The 21,750-nt window shown below is 44.1% G+C and overlaps 1 protein-coding gene across 2 annotated transcripts in view; it reads left to right on the top strand.

Annotated features, from left to right (window-relative positions):
- LOC144679942 (1-phosphatidylinositol 4,5-bisphosphate phosphodiesterase gamma-1-like) overlaps positions 1-21,750 on the top strand; it is a 249,940-nt gene that overhangs the window by 127,371 nt on the left and 100,819 nt on the right. For both annotated transcript variants that reach the window (XM_078540932.1, XM_078540933.1), the window contains exon 5: positions 18,460-18,544. In XM_078540932.1, coding sequence (XP_078397058.1) covers positions 18,460-18,544 — 85 coding nt within the window. The remainder of the gene's footprint in view (positions 1-18,459; positions 18,545-21,750) is intronic.

Below are 21,750 nucleotides of genomic sequence, written 5' to 3' on the forward strand. Positions count from 1 at the left end.
CCCTCCACAACCCCGCTTTGTGGGTGGACCCTGGGGAATATCCCTTGAAGGGATATCTCTTGACACCAGTACATAACCCATCGATAGAAGCAGAGGAAAAGTACAACTTCTGCCATGCCCTGGAGGCAACCATTGATCAGGCATTAGGGCTCCTAAAGATGTGCTTCCGCTGCCTTGATTGGCCTGGAAGAGCCCTGCAATACAGGCGTTATGCATTGTGGCGGTCTACTGCACTTTGGCAATGCAGAGAGGCAAGGAACTGCATTAACATGAAGGACATGAGCCACAGCCATCCTCAGAGGAGGTGGAGGATGAAGGAGGTGAGCAGGCAGAGCAGCCAGTCCATGCTGCGGTGCTACTGAGGCATCAGCAGGGGTACCTGCATAGCAGGATGCAAGGGAGGCCCTTAGCCATGTCAGATTCACATGAGAAGGGCCACTCCTGTATTGGAGGGTTCCCATCCTGCCACGTTTGACATCCCTATCATAGGTAACCATCATTCCTTTATCAACAGTACTTCTCTCCATCATACCTTTCACATAAACATCACCCATGCCACACGCGCATGGAGGCGGTGGTATAATGGTATTGTCACTAGACTAGTATTCCATAGACCCAGGATAATGCTCGGGTTGGAATCCCACCATGGCAGATGTTAAACTTTGAATTTAATAAAATCTGGAATTAAAAGTCTGATGATGGACACGAAACCATTGCCGATTGTTTCTAATGTCCTTTAAGGAAGGGAATCTGCCATCCTTACCTGGTCTTGCCTACATGTGACTCCAGACCCGTAGCATTGTGGTCGGCTCTTAAATGCCCTCTGAACAACAGCATTGGGCAATAAACGCTGGCCTAGCCAGCACTTCCCACATCTCATGAACGAATAAAAAAAAAACTCAGACTGTCCCTTCAAAGCTGCTGTCAAGGAAATCTGAGTGCCTATAGTCCCACATTATAATTGCATAACAAGGAAACGCATGGCACTTGTGAGGTTGAGAAGAAAGGAATCTTCATTCATTTGGATATAATATTTACATGTCAGTGCGTGATGCCATCCAAGTGACACCTAGAGTGATTCTAAAGCAATTTCTGTGATCTTTTCCATACGCATTCACAAGGTGCTCCTCCTGTGAATGAGGCAATGTCGAGGCAACCCGCTATCATCCTTGCTCTGGAGATGCCTATGACCACTGCCTTCTGTGCCGTGGGCAGCCTGGGTCATATGGGCAGGATGCAGTGGTCAGCCAGCCAATGACCACAGGGTGCCATGAAGATGCACCCCATTGCTTACAGGCTAACCTACCTTAGCCCTTTCAGGCCACACTATTACTTGGAAATATATTGCCGTCCTTCGCTGTCACTGGGTCAAAATCCTGGAACTCCCTTCCTAACAGCACTACATGGACTGCAGTGGTTCAAGAAGGCAGCTCACCACCACCTTCTCAAGGGCAATTAGGGATGGGTAATAAATGCTGGTCTAGTCAGTGAAGCCCACATCCCATGAATGAATTTAAAAAAACTTGGCTGCTATCCAGGAGAGGGAGAGTATCTAGCTTCTTCCATGCCTCAGTGTGCCATTGCTACAACAGAATCATCAAGGCTGTTGAGCATTGCAGCCACATAATTGAGGCCAATTCACTGCTGCTGTATCCAATTGTTAACCTGGTGTATATATGTCTCTATGAGGATGGCCTCCCTTTCAATGGAGGAACTCGTGCTCAATTGACTGAGAGATGGCACCATTCATGGCATGAATGGACTCCTGCATTTTCTGCCCAAGGGCACACACTGCCTCAGAAATCTCTGGCAGATCTGTCTTTGCTGCTACACAAGCACAAACTTTGTGCCTGAGCTCCTAAGGCTCAGCATTTCTGATGGGTTGAGTACGGCTGTTGCTGTTCGCTACTCTCCAATGGGGACTGCCCACAGCTTTCACTGCCTCCGTCATCTGTTCCTATGTGATATGCTCCTCACTTTGTGCCAAACATTCTACATGCAATCGAGGACCCATCAAGGTGCCAGTATCTCCCACAAGAGGAAACATCCTTTCCACATCCACCCTGTCAATATCCCTCAGGATCTTATAGGTTTCAACCATGTCATCTCTTACTCTTCTAAACTCCAGTGGATACAAGCTTAGCCTGTCCAACCTTTCCTCATAAGACAACCTGCCCATTCCAGGTATTAGTCTAGTAAACCTTCTCTGAACTGCTTCCAATGCATTTATATCCTTCCTTAAATAAGGAGACCAATACTGTACACAGTACTCAAATGTGGTCTCACCAATGCCCTGTACAACTGAAGCATAACCTCCCTACTCTTGTATTCAATTCCGCTCACAATGAACAATAATATTCTATTAGCTTTGCTAATTATTTGCTGTACCTGCATACTAACTTTTTGCGATTAATACACTAGGACACCCAGATCTATCTGCACCTCGGAGCTCTGCAATCTCTCAAACTCTCTGAATGTATGGTAGCTAAATTTGCTAATGACAGAAAGATGTGTGTAAAGTAATTTGGCGAAAGGACATAAAGAGACTGCAGAGGGGTTTAAATAGGTTAAGTGTGTGAGCAAAAATTGGCAGATGGAGTAGAATATGGGAAAATGTGAACCTGTCCACTTTTGTCAGAAAGAATAGAAAAGCAGTAAATTATTTGAGTAGAGAGAGACTGTAGAACTCTACAGTACAGAAGGATCTGGATGTCCAGGTACATGAATCACAATAAGTTGGTATGCAGTTGCAGCAAATGATTAGTAAGGTAAATGGAATGTTGGCTTTTATTGCAAGGGGAATTGAGTTTAAATGTAGGAATGTTATGAACAATTGTACAAGGCGTTGAGTGACCACATCTATGTATAGTCTTGGTCTCCTTACTTAAGAAAAAATATAATTACATTTGAAGCAGTTCACTCAGCTGATTCCTGGGATGAAGGGGTTATCTTACGAGGAAAGATTGAACATGGTGGGGCTATAGCTATTGGAGTATAGAAGAATGAGAGGTGACCTGATTGAACCATATAAGATCCTGAGGGGATTCGACAGGGTGGATGCTGAGAGGATGTTTCCCCTTGAGGCAAGGAGAAATTATTTCTCTCAGAGGGCTGTTGGTCTCTAAAATTCTCTTCCCCAGAGAGCAGTGGAGGCTGGGCCAGTGAATATCTTCACGCCTGAGTTAATTAGATTTTTGATCAGCAAGGGAGTCAAAGGTTATGTGGGGCAAACAGGAAAGTGGAGTTGAGGCCACAATCATATCAACCTTAATCCTATTGGCAGAGTAGGCTCAAGGGGCTGAATGGCTTACTCCTACCCCTAATTCTTGCGTGTTCTCGTGCAGAAGCCAGCTGTGCTCATCACTCCTTTACACATGCAAGGTGTGGAGTTAACACCTCCTCAGACATCAGGAGGTCATTCAATTGCCTGAAATCACTTCCAGCAATGAATCCAGGTCCTTGCTACAACACTGCTGATGGAGACGTCCTGCATCACCTCCAGCCATGCTTGCTTTGGGTGTGCTAATGGCCTCCACCTCCTGGTGTCAGTAAACAGTATATGCCTGTAGGCCCTCACCACCTTCAACATGATCTCTAGGGTGGAGTCATTGAAACTTGCGGCTGCCCCTACATGCCATATCTCCATTCTGATCCTCTCTTTCTTCACAGTCAGCACAATCAGTCTCCCATGCAGCCAAAGTCATGAATGGCAGGTGCCCTATAACTTGGCTGCTTAACTTCCAGCTTCCGTCTTTCACTCCTACCTGCCACCCCTAACTGGGATGGCACAATAAAGCACAAAGGAAGATGGTTGTGGTTGTTGCAGGTCAATCATCTCAGTCCCAGGACATCACTGCAGGAGTTCCTCAGGGTAGTGTCCTCGGCCCAACCATCTTCAGCTGCTTAATCAATGACCTTCCCTCCATCATGAGGTCAGAAATGGGTATGTTCACTAATGATGTTATGTGGGTACGTTCACCCACAGAAATATGGTTGACTCTTAACTGCCCTCTGAAATGGCTGAACAAACCACTCAGTTCAAGGGCAATTAGGGATGGGCAACAAAGGTTGGCCTTGCCAGCAATGCTCACATCCCATGAAAGAATAAAGAAAAATTGCACAATGTTCAGCACCATCTGACCATCTCCCCTTGACATTCAATGGCATTACCATCACTCAATCCCCCACTATCAACATCCTGGGGGTTACCATTGACCAGAAACTGAACTGGACCAGCTACATAAGTACTGTGACTACAAGAGCAGGTCAGAGGCTGGGAATTCTGCAGGCAGTAACTCACCTCCTGACTCCCCAAAGATTATCTACCATCCTACAAGGTGCAATTCAAGAGTGTGATGGAATACTCTCCACTTGCCTGGATGAGTGCAGCTCCAACAACACTCAAGAAGCTCAACGCCATCCAGGGCAAAGCAGCCCATTTGATTGGCATCCCATCGTCAACTTGTAACCACCACCACCACCCCCGCCGCCATCCCCTACCCCTCACTGGGCTGGGAGAGGAAAATTGGGCATGGACGATCACATACCCATAATGGAACCCAGCCTTTCTTTGCCGCTTTCTGCTCCACCACTAAAGATGCTGCATTTAATTTAATACTGAAGTACATAGATGTGTGGACAGTATAATTCTGAGAGTAGAGACTTGTGACAGTGGGTCGGTGTGCTTGACGCCAGAGGCAAAATGGAGATGGCTGGTGAGAAGGAAACAATGCCAAGGATGAGAATCTGAAAGATTGTGGGTGCCACAGATAGAGAAACCAAATGAAAAGGCTAGAGGAGCCAGAAACATATACAGGGAAAATGAGGAGATGGAAAGACAGGGACTCCTCCCTTCTCAAAGAAAGTAATTTACTTTATATAGAAACTTTCTCATTCTCTCAAAATAATACTATTTAGATTACACTGCCTCTCCATGTTGTTCCTCCTCTCAGAGCACCATTTCATACTTATCCACATAAGTTGCATCTGTCAGTTTATCTGTATGCTCCTGAAGTCTGCTCCTCTCCTGATCACTATTTACTACATTGCTAAGTTTTGTATTCCACATTGTACTCCTTATGCCCAAGTCAGGTTATTGACATTTAAAACAAGAAAAGAAATGGTCCTAAACCCTCTCCTGGGGTGCCTCACTGTATACCTCTCTCCAGTCCATAAAATATCCACTCGCCACTGCTCTTTGTTTCCTATCCCTTAACCAATTATATGCCCAAGTTACCATTTACATCAATTTCTGAATAAGTCTGCTATGAGTCACTTTATCGAATGCCTTTTGAAAGTCTGTATATACATCTACTGCACTACATTCATCAACCCGATAGGAAACATGGCAGCCAATTTTTACACTCATAGCAAGTTCCCACAAGCACTGATGAAATAAATAACCAGATATTCAATTTTTTGAGGGATAAATACTGGCCAGGACTCCCTGCTCTCCTTTGAATAGTGCCAACTTTAATGTCCACTCAAGAGGGCAGATGGGACTTCAGCTTAAAATTGCATCCAAAAGATGACACCCATTACAGCAAAGCACACCCTCAGTATTACCTCAGCCTAGGTTTTGTGCGCAAGTTGTTGGCGAGAATGCTACCACTGACACGTGAGAGATGGCGATGGATTGAGAGAGAGAGAGAGAGAGGGAGAGATAGAAAGAGTAGACCACAGAATTGACAAAGGAAGAAACAGAAAGGTAACAATGGGGATAGAGTAAATTCCCTGGTATTTCATGAATAGCACAAAGGCAGTTTGCAGTGATTCAAAGACTTCTTCTCCCTTCCCCCAGCTCTGAATTTTTCTTCTCAGTTCACCTGCGCGTGAGAGTAATGTGTTGGGGAGCAAGAGAAAGTAACTGTTTCAGATGGACGCAGGGATCCCCAGCATGAAGACTGGCAGTGAAAACTCTATTAAAGATACAGGATTTTTGGTGTAATTTTGACTTTATGCTATAGCGTGAAACAGTGAAAGTGAGTTGGTAGCCATTGGCTTTAATATAAATAAAATGGGGAGAGGTGTAAAACTGGCTGCTGATTTTCTATCACCCATTTGGAATTACTGTACAGAATCAAAATTGCCTTCATATTTTCAATGTCCCAATAAACCATGGTAACTGTCAGGGTCAGAAAACAATTAAGAGTGAAGACTGAAACTTAGAAACTTAGGGCAGAATTTTACCTCCCGCGGGTGGGCGCGCTCCCGACCCAATCGGGCGTAAAATAGCGCACGATGAAATCGGGTGAGCGCCCCACTGTTATCACGCACTCGCGCAATATTTCGGTCGGCGGGCACACGCAAGAGTCTGCAGCGCGCCCACTGACAAGAGGCCTATTAAAGCTATTAATGTGTTAATTAAGTGCGATTTTTCACTCCCCATCCAACGGGCGGGCGAATCGGCCAGGCGGGATGAGGTTTCTGATACTAATTTTAAAAAAATAAAAATGTTTTGACAGAATTTTTAAGATCTATATGTTCATGTGAGGGAGTCTGGAGTGTGGACATTTTTCCCTGCATTTCCAAATCTTTATTTAAGGGTTTAAAATTCTTCAGCTGCCCTGATGCAGCTCTCTGCCATCAGAGAGCTTTCATTGCGCGCTCCCCCCTGTCTGTGCTGACTTCAGCGCTTGCCCTTCTCCCGCCCCCACCGTGGCGGTGCTGAGCCTTTCTGTGCGCGTTTCACGTTGGCTGGTCATTAATTGGCCAACCAGCATGAAATCGTGTTCAGGGGCCAATTGCAGGCGGCACTCTGTTTCCCGGCCGCTCCCGGGCCCACCCACCTCACCCGCCTGACTACCTCAAAGTCCTGCACTTAGAATCAATAGGAAAGAGAATTATTACAAACCCTTTTATGGAGTTATAGATATAGAATTAAGAGTGAGATACACGAAAGCCTTACATATTTGAACCAAAGCAAAAATGAGAGCAGACAAATGCGTATTTTCCCTTGTTTATGTGAGAGAAAGCATGAGATATTCTGGGAATTACCAGCACAATGCAGACCTGTAGGAGATCAAGGCAAAAGGACAGCGGATTGAACTCTCCCATATACCCTACCAAATGTGAGGGAGCTGGGTGCATTCATTATCATAAAATCTGGCAAATCTGAATTCCTGATGCTGTTTTTGCTCCAGAATATGGATTGTATTTAGGGGTCTCTGCCTTGTAAGAGAGAAAGTCTGACAGATATTGCCCCTTTAAGGTCAGCTTTTTGTCATCTGTCAGATTTATGGAAAATCTGTTAGACTCTGTTGCTCAGCTCACTGGGTTTGTGTTCCAGTGCATTACACAAGGCCTGTAGACTGAGCACAGAACCATTGCTGCAGTCCTCTGCTGTGCAACTCTGACCACTGCAATAAATGCACACTGAATAAAAACACTTATTAGAAACAGTCTCCAGCCAGGAATGCCCTGGAAACATGTCGCAGTATTGACCTAAATACTGTGCCATGCCAATTTTAAACTTAAATGATTGAAGTAATCTGATTGGAACTCATGCCAGTTTTTATGCTGCCTCCCAGTTTGCTCGATCTCTCCCACTGATTGTGCAAAACCCTTGTGAAAACCTTCTGTTCCTCATTAGCATAGCTCCAGCCCCATGCAAAAGTGCAGTTCACACAAATTTCCTGCCTGAACATTAATTTTGGGGGGGGCGTGTAGATTTTAAAAAAATTAGGGGCAGGAGGGACCAATATCTCTGTTTATCGTGAAAGAAAAATCTAGCTTACACAGGACCAATATATGTATCCCCACGTCCACTCATATTAATTACGAGAGATCCATGCGAGAAGACTCTGAATGCACTAAGAGCTGCATAAAGCCCAACAGACTGCGAGGTGGTACGTCAATGACGGCTGGTTGTCAGAATTCCCAAATGTCCTTCGACACAGGGAATGCCATGAAGGGATCAAAAAGGCAACAGGTTCATCAACGAAGAAAACGGCTCCATTGAAAACAAAGGCTGGAAAGTCATCACCGACTGCAATAAACTGTTGGAGAGATGCAGGGAACACTACCTTGAGTTGTACTCTAGGGAGAATACTGTCACGAAGGAAGCTCTAGACACCAAATAAAACTTGCCTGTCATGACAGAGTTGGATGTTGAACCCATTGTGGTGGAGCTTAGCAAAGCTACTGAGCTGCTTGCCAGAGGCAAGGTTCCACGTGCTGATGTCACACTGCCTGATCTCATCAATGAAGGGAAACCAGCACTCCTGCAGCATCTGCACGAATTTCTCTGTCTCTGCTGGAGCGAGCAGGTAGTACCCCAGGATTTGTGTAATGCAAAGATTGTGACCCTGTGCAAGAACGAGGGCAACCGCAATGATTACAACTATTGAGGCATCTCCCCCCCCATTGAGCATCAAAGGAAAATATTCACCTGTGTTGCCCTTGTTAGACTGAAGATCCTGGCTGAACACATCTACCCTGAATCCCAGTGTGGGTTCAGCACTGGAAGATCTACAATTGATATGATCTTCTCAGTCTGGCAACTTTAAGAGAAATGCCATGAACAAAAGAAACCACTGTTGCCTTCATCGATCTCACTGAGGCATTCAAACATGTGAGCAGAGGTGGCCTATTTAAGAGAAAATTGTCTGCCTGCCGAAGCTGCTCAATGTGATATCCCCTTTCCATGACAACAGGATAGGTAAGGTCAGCTATGACAGGGCAACAAAGGAATCCTTTGAGATCTGCAGTGAGGCCAAACAGGATTGTGTTCTGGCACCGACACTCTCTTTGATGGCATATCCTTCTCTTTGCTGCTGTAATATGCCTTCAGGTCATTTACAGAGGGCATCTACTTACACACCAGAACTAACAGAAAGCTGTTCAGTTTTGCTCGCCTGAGATCCAAGACAAAGGAACACCAATTCCTCATCAGAGAGCTGCTTTACGCTGATGATACCACACTAGCGTTCCATACTGCAGAACACCTTCAGCAACAATGGACAGATCTCTCATCCATGTAAAGAGTTTGGTTTGATCATCAGCATCAGGAACATAAATGTCATGGTCCAGAATGCTGCCAGATCACCATCTATCAGCATTGACAATGAGACGCTGGAGGTTGTTGATAGCCTCACATATCTAAGCTCAATAATCATTAGCAATTTGTCACTTGATGCTGAAATCAACATGCACATTGCAAAAGCTGCAGCTGTTATGTCCAAGCTGAGTAAGAGAGTGTGGGAACAACGGCAACCTGACTGAGAACACCAAACTGCGAATCTACCAAGCCTGTGTCCTCAGCACACTCCTTTAGAGTGTGAGACCTGGACAATATATACCAGGTAGGAGAAAAGGCTGAACAGTTTCCACCTTCGCTGTCTCAGATGTATCCTCGGCATCTCTTGGAAGGATAAGGTCAACAACTCAGAGATCCTGGAACATGCCAATTCCATCAGCCTACATGCATTGCTAAGTCAACAACATCTGCACTGGCTCAGCCACATTCATCAGATGGATGATGGCCATCTCCTCAAAGATCTTCTGTACTGTGAACTGGCCACTGGGTTACATCCTTCTGGGCTTCTGTAGCTTCTCTACAAGGACACCTGCAAGCAAGGTATGAAGATCGTGGACATTAATATTGACAGCTGGGAGAAAGTCACCAACAGCTGTGACATCTGGAGGCTAACTGTTTGGAAGGACATTGAAAGAGGAGAACAGAAACGAAAAGCTTAGCTGGCCCAGAAGAGGGCCCAAAGAAAACAGAGATCAGTGAATTGTGCACCTTCTTGGTCCACTGGCTTCCACTGCTGCAAAAGAACCCTTTATATACAAAGAGAATTGATATTATCAATAAAAATAAGGAAATTGCAGACTTGTCGGTTATCTATTTTGTGTGTCTTCACAGTAGAGTAAGAGGGTAATAAACCTGACATTCCAGGGAAATTAATAAAGAATCAAGGACTGGAACTCATTAAAGATCACGCAAGCAAAAAAACAGGCTGACACGCCCAAAGCAGTACTAAGTGAATGCGGCACTATCGGAGACCATAATTTTCCAATCCTCCTTAGATACTGGCGTAGTGTCAGAGGACTGGAGCATTGCAAATGTTACATCCTTGTTCAAAAAAGGATGTAAGGATGAACCGAGCACTCAAAGCCAGTCAGCTCGCTCTTGCAGAAAGTTGGCATGGTGATGACAGGCTGATTGACCTCATCCTGTACTGTAACCATTCTGTGATTCTAGGTGCTGTCTTCCAGACGAGATAATTAACTGAAATGCTGCCAGCTCTCCAGAGTGAACATAGAAGTAACATCCCATGGCTCTATTTCTAAGAACAGCAAAGGAATTATCCCTGATATCCTGGCCAATATTTATCCCTCAATGACCAATAACAAAACATATTACCTGGTCATTATCACAATGTTGTGTGTGGGAGCTTGCTGAGTGCAAATTGGTTGTCACCTTTCTTACATTACAAAAGTGACTACACCTCAAAAGTACTTCATTTGCTGCTAAGTACTTTGGAGTGTCGTGGAAGGTGCGAAATAAATGTAAATCTATCCATCTTCCCTCCTGTACCTGACTAGGCCCCAGACAGATAGGCTTTTGTCTTTCCTCTGGATACCAGCCTACGTGGTTCAGAAGGGGATACAGATGCTAGCCAAGTCACACCTCCTAAAACCATGCCCAGGCTCTACCGCAAACAAAGAAAGGTAACTTTTTGGCTTGGAAGCTGGAATGTGAGGACCAGGTGCCCTGGTACGAACAAGAATTCACACTTCACAGCAACTGTACACAAGAGAGCCCTAATTGACCGTGAGCTACACAAGGTGTTGACATTGCCACTCGACAAGAAACCAGATTAGCTGACACAGGCTCTATTTGTGAGGCTAGTTACAATCTACTGCATGGAAAAAGCAATGAAGACCATCATGAGCATGATGTAGGCTTCACAGTGAGCAATTGGCTGACTCAGTCAACTGAGCCACTAGTAGTAACCTTGGAGTATGCAATGTCCCTGCAGCTGTCATCTGATGGAGGTGCAGTCAACACCACATGCACCTACGCACCAACTCTGCATGCCAGCATTGCAGACAAAGAGCATTTCTATGACTCCCTAGGTAATGTTCCAAGCAGCATTCCAAATGGCAAGAGGCTATTTACCCTGGGTGACTTCAGTGCATGTGATTTGCGGCCCACATCCCTTGGTCATCATGTGGTGGGCAATCTTATTGAGCTTTGTGCCCTGAATGAACTGTGTGTCAGCAACGCCTTCTTCCAGGGCAGACATCACCACAGGGTATCATTGCAACACTCAAGGTCTAGACATTGGCACCAATGAGACATGGTCATCACGAGAAGGTGCGATCTGCCCAGTGTTCTCCACTTACCACAGCACAGATTGTGACACCAACCACTCTTGTCAGCAGTAGAGTGAAGTTGCAACCCTGAAAGTTTCACAGCTGCAAACAAGACGGACCACCATACATCAACATCTCTTGCACAAGCAATGATGCCAAATACCAGCACTTCACACTGTTGCTAGAATGATTGCTATCCACCAAAGGTTTGCTTGAAAGTGCTGATGCTGGTATCGATGAAGTGTGGAAGTCACAGAGCTCAATCATCTATGAAGCAGCAGATGCATCATTTGGTAGAGGTGAAACCCACAACAAGGACTTATTTGAGACCTACTCAACTGAAATGATATCTGTCATGGATACAAAAAACAAAGCCTACATGATGCACAACATAAACCCAACGGCTAAAACACTGCACGACCTGAAAGTAGCCAAGACAGCTGTGCAAAAGACAGGAAGATAATGCACAAACACTGGATCAATTTATGTCAAGATGTCCATACTGCGTGTGACAAGGAAATCTTTCAGCTATGTACAAAGGGATCAAGAGGGTGCTTGGTCCTGCGCCGCTGAAGTTGACAGACAGTGAAGTACTCACCGACAGGAGTAAACAGATATCCTGCTGGGCCTTAACACTACTTTGAGCTGTACTCCTCTGAGTCGGACGTCTCCCAGTCCATGCTTGATGCTTTCCTGCAGCTTTCCACCATGGATGAGAAGCCCTCATCACTTGAACTCGAGAAGACCGTAGATCACCAAGCAAACAGGAGGGCACCTGGCAAGGATGGAATTCTAGCCAAGCTGTTCAAGCAGTCCTACCTATAGTCACACCTTTATGACCTGGTCTGTCTCTGCTGGAAGGTAAGCTTTGTTCCACAGGGGATGCTTGACGCCAAAGTCGTCACACTATAAAAAACAAAGGTGACAGAGGAAACTGCAACAACTACAGGGGCACCTTACTCCTTAGCATCACTAGATCCGACTTAAAAGACTCCATCTACTTGCAGACCAAGTGTACCTGGAATTGGGGTGCTGACAGATCTACTGTGGAAATGATCTTCTCCATACACCAGCTGCAAGAGAAGCATAGGGAACAGGGTATACCTCCAGCTTACTTTCATAGGCCTCGCTAAGGCATTCAACATCCTCAGCAAAGCAGGACTCTGCAAGACTTTGGGGAAAATTGGCTGTCCACCAAAGATCCTCTGCCTCTTCTGCTCCTTCCATGACAATGTGCACTGCACTGTAAAGTTTGATGGCTCCATGTCCAACAGTTGAGTGAAGAATGGAGTGGAACAGGGCTATGTTCTAGTCCCCACTTTGTTTGGATCTTTTTCTTCATGCTCCACGCCTTCCCTGCAGATATGGAAGGAGTCTACTTGTGCACTAGATCAGACGACAAGCTCCACAATCTATCAAGGCTGAAAGCGAAGACAAAAAACACATTGTGTCCTGATCAAGAATCTCCTCTACACTGATGATGCTGCACTAGTTGCCCAAATGGTAACTCAGCTATAAAGACTGTCTCTCCCAGTCTGTAACTTGTTCTCCATGACCATAAGCATTAAGAAAACTGTGGCCATGGGACAAGGTGTTGCATCTCCACCCCTGATCGCGCCAAGTAAAACCCTGCTGGATGTGGTTAGCAAATTCTGCTATCTCGAGTCCAAGGTAGCAGACAATCTGTCCCTTGATGCAGAGCTTGATACACACACAGAGAAAGCAACTGCCACCTTTGGCTGACTTGAGAAACACGCGTGGTCACCAAGCTGACCCTTAGGACCAAGCTGATGATGGTTTATAGGACCTGTGTTCACAGTACCTTGTTGTATGGCTATGAGATATGGGCGACTTACAGCTACCAGGAAAGAAAGCTTAATAATTTGTATCTTCGCAGTCTGTGGCGCATCTCGGTATATCCTGACAGGACAAAATCACAAATGCAGCAGTCCTCTCAAAGGCAGAGATCCTAAGCGTGTTGACACTAATCAATCAGGGGTGGCTTTGGTAGATGAGACAAGTCTGCAGGATGGAAGACAGTCACATACCCAAGGATATTCTAAGGTAGCCATAGCCATGACCAGTGGGGCTTCCAAAGCTCCACTTCACGGTCACTTGCAAGCATTAGGGAGCAGCTGTTCCCCTTAGTTGAAGGCTCAGTCATGAGGGGACACAAGTTCAAGGTGAGGGGCAGGATGTTTAGGGGGGATGTGAGGAAAAACATTTTCACCCAGAGGGTGGTGACGGTCTGGAATGCGCTGCCTGGGAGGTTGGTGGAGGCGGGTTGCCTCACATCCTTTAAAAAGTACCTGGATGAGCACTTGGCACGTCATAACATTCAAGGCTAAGGGCCAAGTGCTGGTAAATGGGATTAGGTAGGTAGGTAGGTCAGGTGTTTCACACATGTCGGTGCAGACTCGATGGGCTGAAGGACCTCTTCTGCACTGTGTGATTCTGTGATTACATGAAGGCCTTAATCATCAATTATTGCACTTGGAGACACTAGCTGGAGAAAGAGGAAAATGGTGACACCTCCTGTGGGCTGGAGTGCACACCATGATGACCAGTGACTACAACAGCTTGGCAAGAGATGCCAACACCGAAAACAACAACCCACAACATTGCATGGCAACTTTATGTTTAGCAATTGTGGCAGAATCTGCCTCTCAAGGGTTGACCTTCATAGCCATTATCAAAGGTGCACCAAATAATGGCACCTCACCAGCTAAATGGATTGTTTGCTGCATGTCCATCATCTCTCACAGATGGAAGGATGCCAACAACATCTATCTATCTAAGTACCATGTTTCCTTGGCTCCTGTTGCCAGACCTATTTTGAAATTGTGCCAGAGGGATTGGCATGATATTTTGGCAGAGGTACATACTAGCAATGTCGGAATAGTAACCAGCGTTAATTTAGTTGGATCTCTTTATGCATGACGATCCAAACTCCTTTCCCTCATTAATTTAGACTCAGTATTCCAGCTCAGCATGTATCTTGAATGACTCTGTCGGTATTCACTGTGGTTCTCCTCTCCATTCTTCTCCTGAAGTTTGATGCATTATCCCAATGGGATGAAATACCCTTCAATACCCCACCCAAGAGGTGATTATTGATGTATGAGGCTTGACAGTGAAGGTCAATAAGCTATTCAACAATTCTCTCCTCATCTAGGGTTTACAATTCAACCAATAGTAGATGGATATGGCTTGTAGGCTCAGGTGGGCATATGAAAGTAGACTGAGCGCATACTGTATATACACTAGAATGACAGGGATAGCCAGTTGATATGGTTGGCACTCATTCATTTCTACCTCCAGCCTTTCACTCACTTGTGCTCTTTGCTTTTCACTCTGTCCTAACTCTACCATTCTCCGATTGCACCTTAAAGCTATTAACTCAATCCTGCCCTCCGGCTGTCACGCATCCCTACCCTTTGTCTTTCACTCATTCCTTCCTACTCTGTTTCACTTATTTCAGAGAGTCAGCAAGAGAATCAACCTGCAATGGCTTCTCTTCTCACTCCCGCAATACTATCTCTGCTACTCCCCCCAGTATCTATCCTTGTCTCCTCCAATTTCTCAACTATATACTGCCCTTTGATGACATAATTCAAAAGCACAGCAGCAGTTTGCACATTGTCTGACTGTTTTTCTGGCATCCAGTGCCAGAGCAGCAGAAATTTCTTCCAGCTAAATACTGGGATGCCCTCCAAATCCCCAAACCCATTGTTTTCATTACCTGTCACTAACTCTGTTCCCCAGCCATTAACTCCAACTCTCTTTCTGACATCTGTCTGAGACTGAACCAGATTGTTTGCAAGCTTGGTGCTGTTTTTGACCCCAAAATAAGCTTCCGACCACTTATCTGCATGATCATTAGGATAGCCTACTTCCAGCCTCCATAACATTGCCCGGTACCACCCCTGCATCAGCTCATGTGCTGTTGAAACACTCATTCATGCCTTTGTTACCTCTAGACTTGATTATTCCAACACATTCCTGGCTACCCTCCAAATTTCCACCATCCGTAAACCTGTGGTCATCCAAAGCTCTGTTGCCTGTGTCCTAGCTTGCACAAAATCCTGTTCACCCATCACCCCTGCGCCCCTGTGTCAGACCCATTGTTGGACATCTACTGGCTCCCAGTTAAACAATACCTTGATTTTAAAATTTTCACCCTTAATTTGAAATCTCTCCATTCCCTCGCTCCTTCCAATCTCTGTAATCTCCCTTAGCCCTATGAGATTTTTAAATTCTTTCATGGGATGTGGGCAAGGCTGGTATTTGTTGCCCATCCCTAATTGCCCTTGAAATGAGTGGCTTGCTAGGCTATTTCAGAGGGCAGTTAAGAGTTAATCACATTACTGTAGGTCTGGAGTCACATACAGGCCAGACCAGGTAAGGTTCACAGATTTCCTTCCCTAAAGGGCATTAGTGAACCAGATGGGTTTTTTTACAACAATCTATGATACTTTCATGGATCACCATGGTTTCAGAGTTTTGTCATTATTGAGGCTAGCTTTATAATTCCAGATTTTTTTTTATTAGTTGAATTTAAATTTCACCAACACTTGGTGGGATTCGAACCATATCCCCAGGACATTAGCCTGGGCCTCTGAATTACCAGTTCAGTGATATTATCACCACGGAACCATCTCCCCCTTACTAAATCTATCTGCATTCCTCCAAAAAAGGCCTCTTGCGCATATCCCTGAATTGAATCAGCCCATCATTGGCGGCTGGGCCTTCAGATGCCAAGGCCTCAAGCTCTGCAATTCCTTTCTTAAATCTCTCCGCCTCTCTATCTGTCTTTCCTCCTTTAAAGTGCTCCTTAAAACTCACACCTTCATCTGCCCTAATATTTCCTTTTGTGGCTTGTTCTCAAATTTTGTTTGATAATATTCCTGTACGAGCCTTGGGACATTTTACAATGCTATATAAGTACAAGTTGGTGTTGTTTTGACCTCAAGCAGTCATTCAGTCATAGTATTAGATACAAGGAAGAGGCATACAAATTGGCCAGAAAAAACAACAGACCTGAGGATTGGGAGCAGTTTAGAATTCAGCAAAGGAGGACCAAGGGATTGATTAAGAAGGGGAAAATAGAGCTTGCAGGGAACATAAAAACTGACTGTAAAATTTTCTATAGGTATGTGAAGAAAAAAAGATTGGTGAAGACAAATGTAGGTCACTTACAGTCAGAAACGGGGGAATTTATAATGGGGAACAAAGAAATGGCTGACCAACTAAATACATACTTTGATTCTGTCTTCACAAAGGAGGACACAAATAACATACCAGAAATGTTGGGAAACACAGGGTCTAGTGAGGGAGGAACTGAAAGAAATCAGTATTAGTAGGGAAATGGTGTTCAGGAAATTGATGGGATTGAAGGCCGATAAATCCCCGGGGCTTGATAATCTACATCCCAGAGTACTTAAGGAAGTGGCCCTAGCAATAGTGGATGCATTGGTGGTCATCGTCCGAGATTCTATAGACTCTGGAACAGTTCCTACAGATTAGAGGGTAGCTAATGTAACCCCACTAGTTAAAAAGGGAGGCAGAGAGAAAACAGGGGATTATAGACCAGTCAGCCTGATGTTGGTAGTGGGGAAAATTCTAGAGTCCATTATAAAAGATTTAATAGCTGAGCACGTGGAAAACAGTGGCAGAATCGGACAGAGTCAGCATGGATTTATGAAAGAGAAATCATGCTTGACAAATCTACTGGAATTTTTTGAGGATGTAACTAGTAGAGTTGATGAGGGGGAGCCAGTGGATGTGGTTTATTTGGACTTTCAGAAGGCTTTCGACAAAGTCCCACGTAAGAGATTGATGTGTAAAATTAAAGCACATGGGATTGGGGGTAGTGTATTGAGATGGATAGAAAACTGGTTGGCAGACAGAAAACAAAGAGTAGGAATAAATGGGTCTTTTTCCAAACGGCAGGCAGTGACTAGTGGGGTATCGCAGGGATCGGTGCTGGGACCCCAGTTATTCACAATATATGTTAATGATTTAGATGAGGGAATTAAATGTAACATCTCCAAATTTGTAGATGACACAAAGCTGGGTGGGAGGGTGAGCTGTGAGGAGGATGCAGAGATGCTTCAGTGTGATTTGGACAAGCTGAGTGAATGGGCAAATGCATGGCAGATGCAGTATAATGTGGACAAATGTGAGGTTATCCATTTTGGTAGCAAAAACAGGAAGGCAGATTATTATCCGAATGGCTATAAATTGAGAGAGGGGAATGTGCAACGAGACCTGGGTGTCCTTGTACACCAGTTGGTGAAGGTAAGCATGCAGGTGCAGCAGGCGGTAAAGAAGGCAAATGGTATGTTGGCCTTCATAGCGAGAGGATTTGAGTACAGGAATAGGGATGTCTTGCTGCAATTATACAGGGCCTTGGTGAGACTACACCTGCCATATTGCATGCAGTTTTGATCTCCTTATCTGTGGAAGGATGTACTTGCTATAGAGGGAGCGCAGCGAAGGTTTACCTGACTGATTCCTGGGATGGTGGGATTGACATATGAGGAGAGATTGAGTCGATTAGGATTATATTCGCTGGAGTTCAGAAGAATGAGGGGGGATCTCATAAAAACCTATAAAATTCTAACAGGATTAGACCGGGTAGATGCAGGAAGGATGTTCCCGATGGTGGGGGAGTCCAGAATCAGGGGTCACAGTCTGAGGATATGGGGTAGACCATTTAGGACTGAGATGAGGAGAAATTTCTTCACCCAGAGAGTGGTGAGCCTGTGGAAATCATCACCACAGAAAGTAGTTGAGACCAAAATAGTGTATGTTTTCAAAAAGGAGTTAGATATAGCTCTTGGGGTGAAAGGCATCAAAGGGTATGGGGAGAAAGCAGGAGCAGGCTATTGAGTTGGATAATCAGCCATGATCATAATAAATAACGGAGCAGGCTCAAAGGGCCGAATGGCCTACTGCTCCTAGTTTCTATGTTTCATCCCTACCCTCTGTCTTTCACTCATTTATACCTTTTTTCCCCGCACTTTCCCTCTTTCCTCACTCATTGCTAGTTCTGACTTTCATTTATTCTTACCTGCATGATATGATTCTGCTGTATAGCTTTCAAACTATATTGAATGTTTATTTTTCTAGTATCACTGTGAAGGATCTAAAGGTCATGCTTCCTCAAGTCAACTACAGAGTCCCAAATATGAGATTCCTGCGGGACAGGCTGTTGGTAAGTAGAAACATTCTCATGCAACTCTTATGTTTCTCCCACGGTTTTGTAGATTAGGAAAGGCTTCCGACTTAATGCAGTCCTTTAAGAAAAATAACAAAGTATATTTAAATATTTTCCTGAGGGTTCATATGACTGAGAATGGAACATGTGCAGTATCACCATCACATACTCCTTAACTGAGCTACCCCAGTGACTTGTCAGGATAGTGCAAGACCTGGTATAATTATCCAACCACGCAAATCAGGAAGCTCCCAAGGAAAATCTGAGCAGCTTTATTTCCCTTAACTATATTGTCAGAAAAGGGTCCCATACTGTGAGATTTCCAATCCTACAAAAACCACAACTTGTGGCCCCCTTAGAGTTTTTTTTATTTTACATCACAAAGGGAGACTATTCAGCCGATCGTGCCTGTGCTCGATCTTTGTAAAAGCTGTCTGGTTGATTCCATTTCCCTGCTCATTTCGTATTGCCCTCTAATTTTCTTCTTTTCAAGCAAATACCCGATAATATATATATCGTGAGATTAAAGTCAATTTCTGTTCAGTTGTGAACAGATGTATGCTATTGGTCATAAAAGCAAAATGCAGCGGATACTGGAAATCTGAAACAAAAACAGAAAATACTGGAAAAACTCAGCAGGTCTGACAGCATCTGTGGAGAGAGAAACAGAGTTGACGTTTCGAGTCCATATGACCCTTCTTCAGAGCTACAGAGAAGTAGAAATGTGATGAAATTTATACTGTTTAAGGAGGGTGGAGCAGGTGGAGCTGGATAGAAGGCCAGCGATAGGTGGGGGCAAAGAAAAGATTGACAAAGATGTCATGAACAAAAGGACAAAGTGAGTGTTAATGGTAGTTGTAAGGGCTAAAATAGGTGCTGATGGTGACATTAAGGTAAGAAAGCAGAATATGGTAATAACAGGACAAGGGTAAGCACTCTGAAAAGAACAACATGAACAACTAATAGATGGCCCTTGCGGGGCGGGGTTGGGGGAGGGGGCAGTGGTGGGGGGAAAACAAGGGGTTGAAAATGGGATAAAAAGGGAGGATAAAAAAGGGGATAAAATAATGAATAAATTAATGAAAATAAAAATGAATAAAAGTAAAAATAAGTGGATAAAAAATAAAAATAAATTTTGTAAAAAGGGATAAAAAATGAGTGTAGATAGAAGAGAGAGTTCAAGGTCTGAAGTTGTTGAACGCAATGTTGGTCTGTGCCTTCCACTAGCTTGGCTATGAATGAACAAGCTAGTCCTTTGAACCTTCATCCTGTGTTCAGAGACAGATCTTAAAGATGGGAGAAGAGAGTTCTGGCCTGTTTAGCAGGGGCTATATTCTCAGTGTGCTGAAAACCTCACAATTATAGAGTATAATTGGACGTTAGGATATCAGTGACTTCATGCCAAGGTTCACCTTCCTGATTAGGGGATTATAGAAGATCCCTTAGCACTGTTCAAAAATAGGAAGCAGTTCTCCTTGGCCATTATTACTACTTTAATATAAATCACAGAAAACAGATTAATTGATCATTCATTCATTTCCTTATTGTGGGGACATTGCCCTGTGCAAATTGGTTGATGCATCTGCCAATGAAACAACAATAATAACACTTCAAAGGTAATTCTTTGCCCGTAAAGTGCTTTGGAATGTCCAAAGGATGTGATAAGATGCAAATATAAACACATGTTCTTTCATACATTCAATCTTTATGCAACTGTTATCAGTTTGTGATGATGATAATGACTGATAAGTTAATATTCTGTGGTTTCCTCGACTGGAAAACTCATTTGTATCTCCCTCAATCATAATCGTTGATTAATGAAAAAACAAATGCTGTCTGTATCATGTCTCCTTCCTGCTACAAGCTCTTCATATGGATCCTAATAAAAGGGAGATCCATTTAACAGTGTCAAAGACCCAGGAAAAAAAGGTCAAGTATGGAATGATCATGACCGCTACTGGGTGCTGACTCATCCTTGAAACCTTAACAGCACAATAATGTGAGTTGTACACCTCCCCAGTGCAATGTTAAGGGAATCAGATTCCATCCTATTGCCCTACATGGCTCTAATTTTTGAGATATGTCCTTGGCTTAAGGTAACTCTAGAAGAACGGTAACATTAGCTGATTTGACATTAATAGGTTTGACTTTGTGCTTCCTCCTATGCTTTATTTTTTTTAAACAAAAACAGAAAATGCTGGAAAAACTCAGCAGGTCTGACAGTATCTGTGGAGAGAGAAAAACAAAGTTAGCGTTTTGAGTCCGTATAACTTCTTCAGCTCTGAAGAAGGGTCATACAGACTCGAAACGTTAACTTTGTTTTTCTCTCTCCGCAGATACTGTCAGACCTGCTGAGTTTTTCCAGCATTTTCTGTTTTTGTTTCAGATTTCCAGCATCCGCAGTATTTTTCTTTATTTTTTAAACGCTGTCTCCTGCCAACACAAGATGGCCACCCATAACCATCTGCGCATGCGCAGGAACCAATTTTGCACAAAAAAACAATTTTAAAATTTTCTTAAGCCTTTTTTAAAAAACGTGGTAAAAGAATACACTTGAAAAAAACAAGAGTCCCAGTTATCATGGTACACAGTCTTGTTGGATGATAGTGCAGAAGATCGGAAAATTAGGTATGGAGGTCAGAGTGCCTGATTTTCTGTTCCGTTAAAAAAAAAGTGCCAGGAACAGTCTTGCTGTTTTGGAGTAATGCTGTAATCCCTCTGCAGATTTTCACACAGGTTTTCCTATGATACATCATAAGAGAAAACTAATAATTATTTTCTCCCCACCGCCAAGACATTCCTATTCAATTCTCTCCCCTGTTTTCCTTCTCTCTTGAAGATGCTGCTGCTTATCAGCCTTTATATTAAAAAAAAAGAGACAGCCAGTTTCAGTTCTTCTTAGGATTGCTGCAAGTTTGAATTTTACTTAAAAGTATGAGAAGCTAATTGAAGAGGATATGTATCACACTGAGGTTGGGGAATGAATAGAGGGGTGATCTCCATCGCTGGCAATGATGTCACGTCGGTACAATTGCACATGCACCACATTGGCAGCAAATGCAGCCTTTTTTAAAACTGATTCTGCACTTGCAAACGGCACAGCAGTCCACCATCTTAGTTTGTTGGCACACCAATTTGTTGGGGCACCAAGGCATTGCAGGTGACAGTCATGGGTTTCGACTTCAAGTTACCCATATGAGGGC

This window comes from Cetorhinus maximus, chromosome 4 (assembly GCF_964194155.1).
Source record: "Cetorhinus maximus chromosome 4, sCetMax3.hap1.1, whole genome shotgun sequence".
Taxonomy (NCBI): Eukaryota; Metazoa; Chordata; class Chondrichthyes; order Lamniformes; family Cetorhinidae; genus Cetorhinus; species Cetorhinus maximus.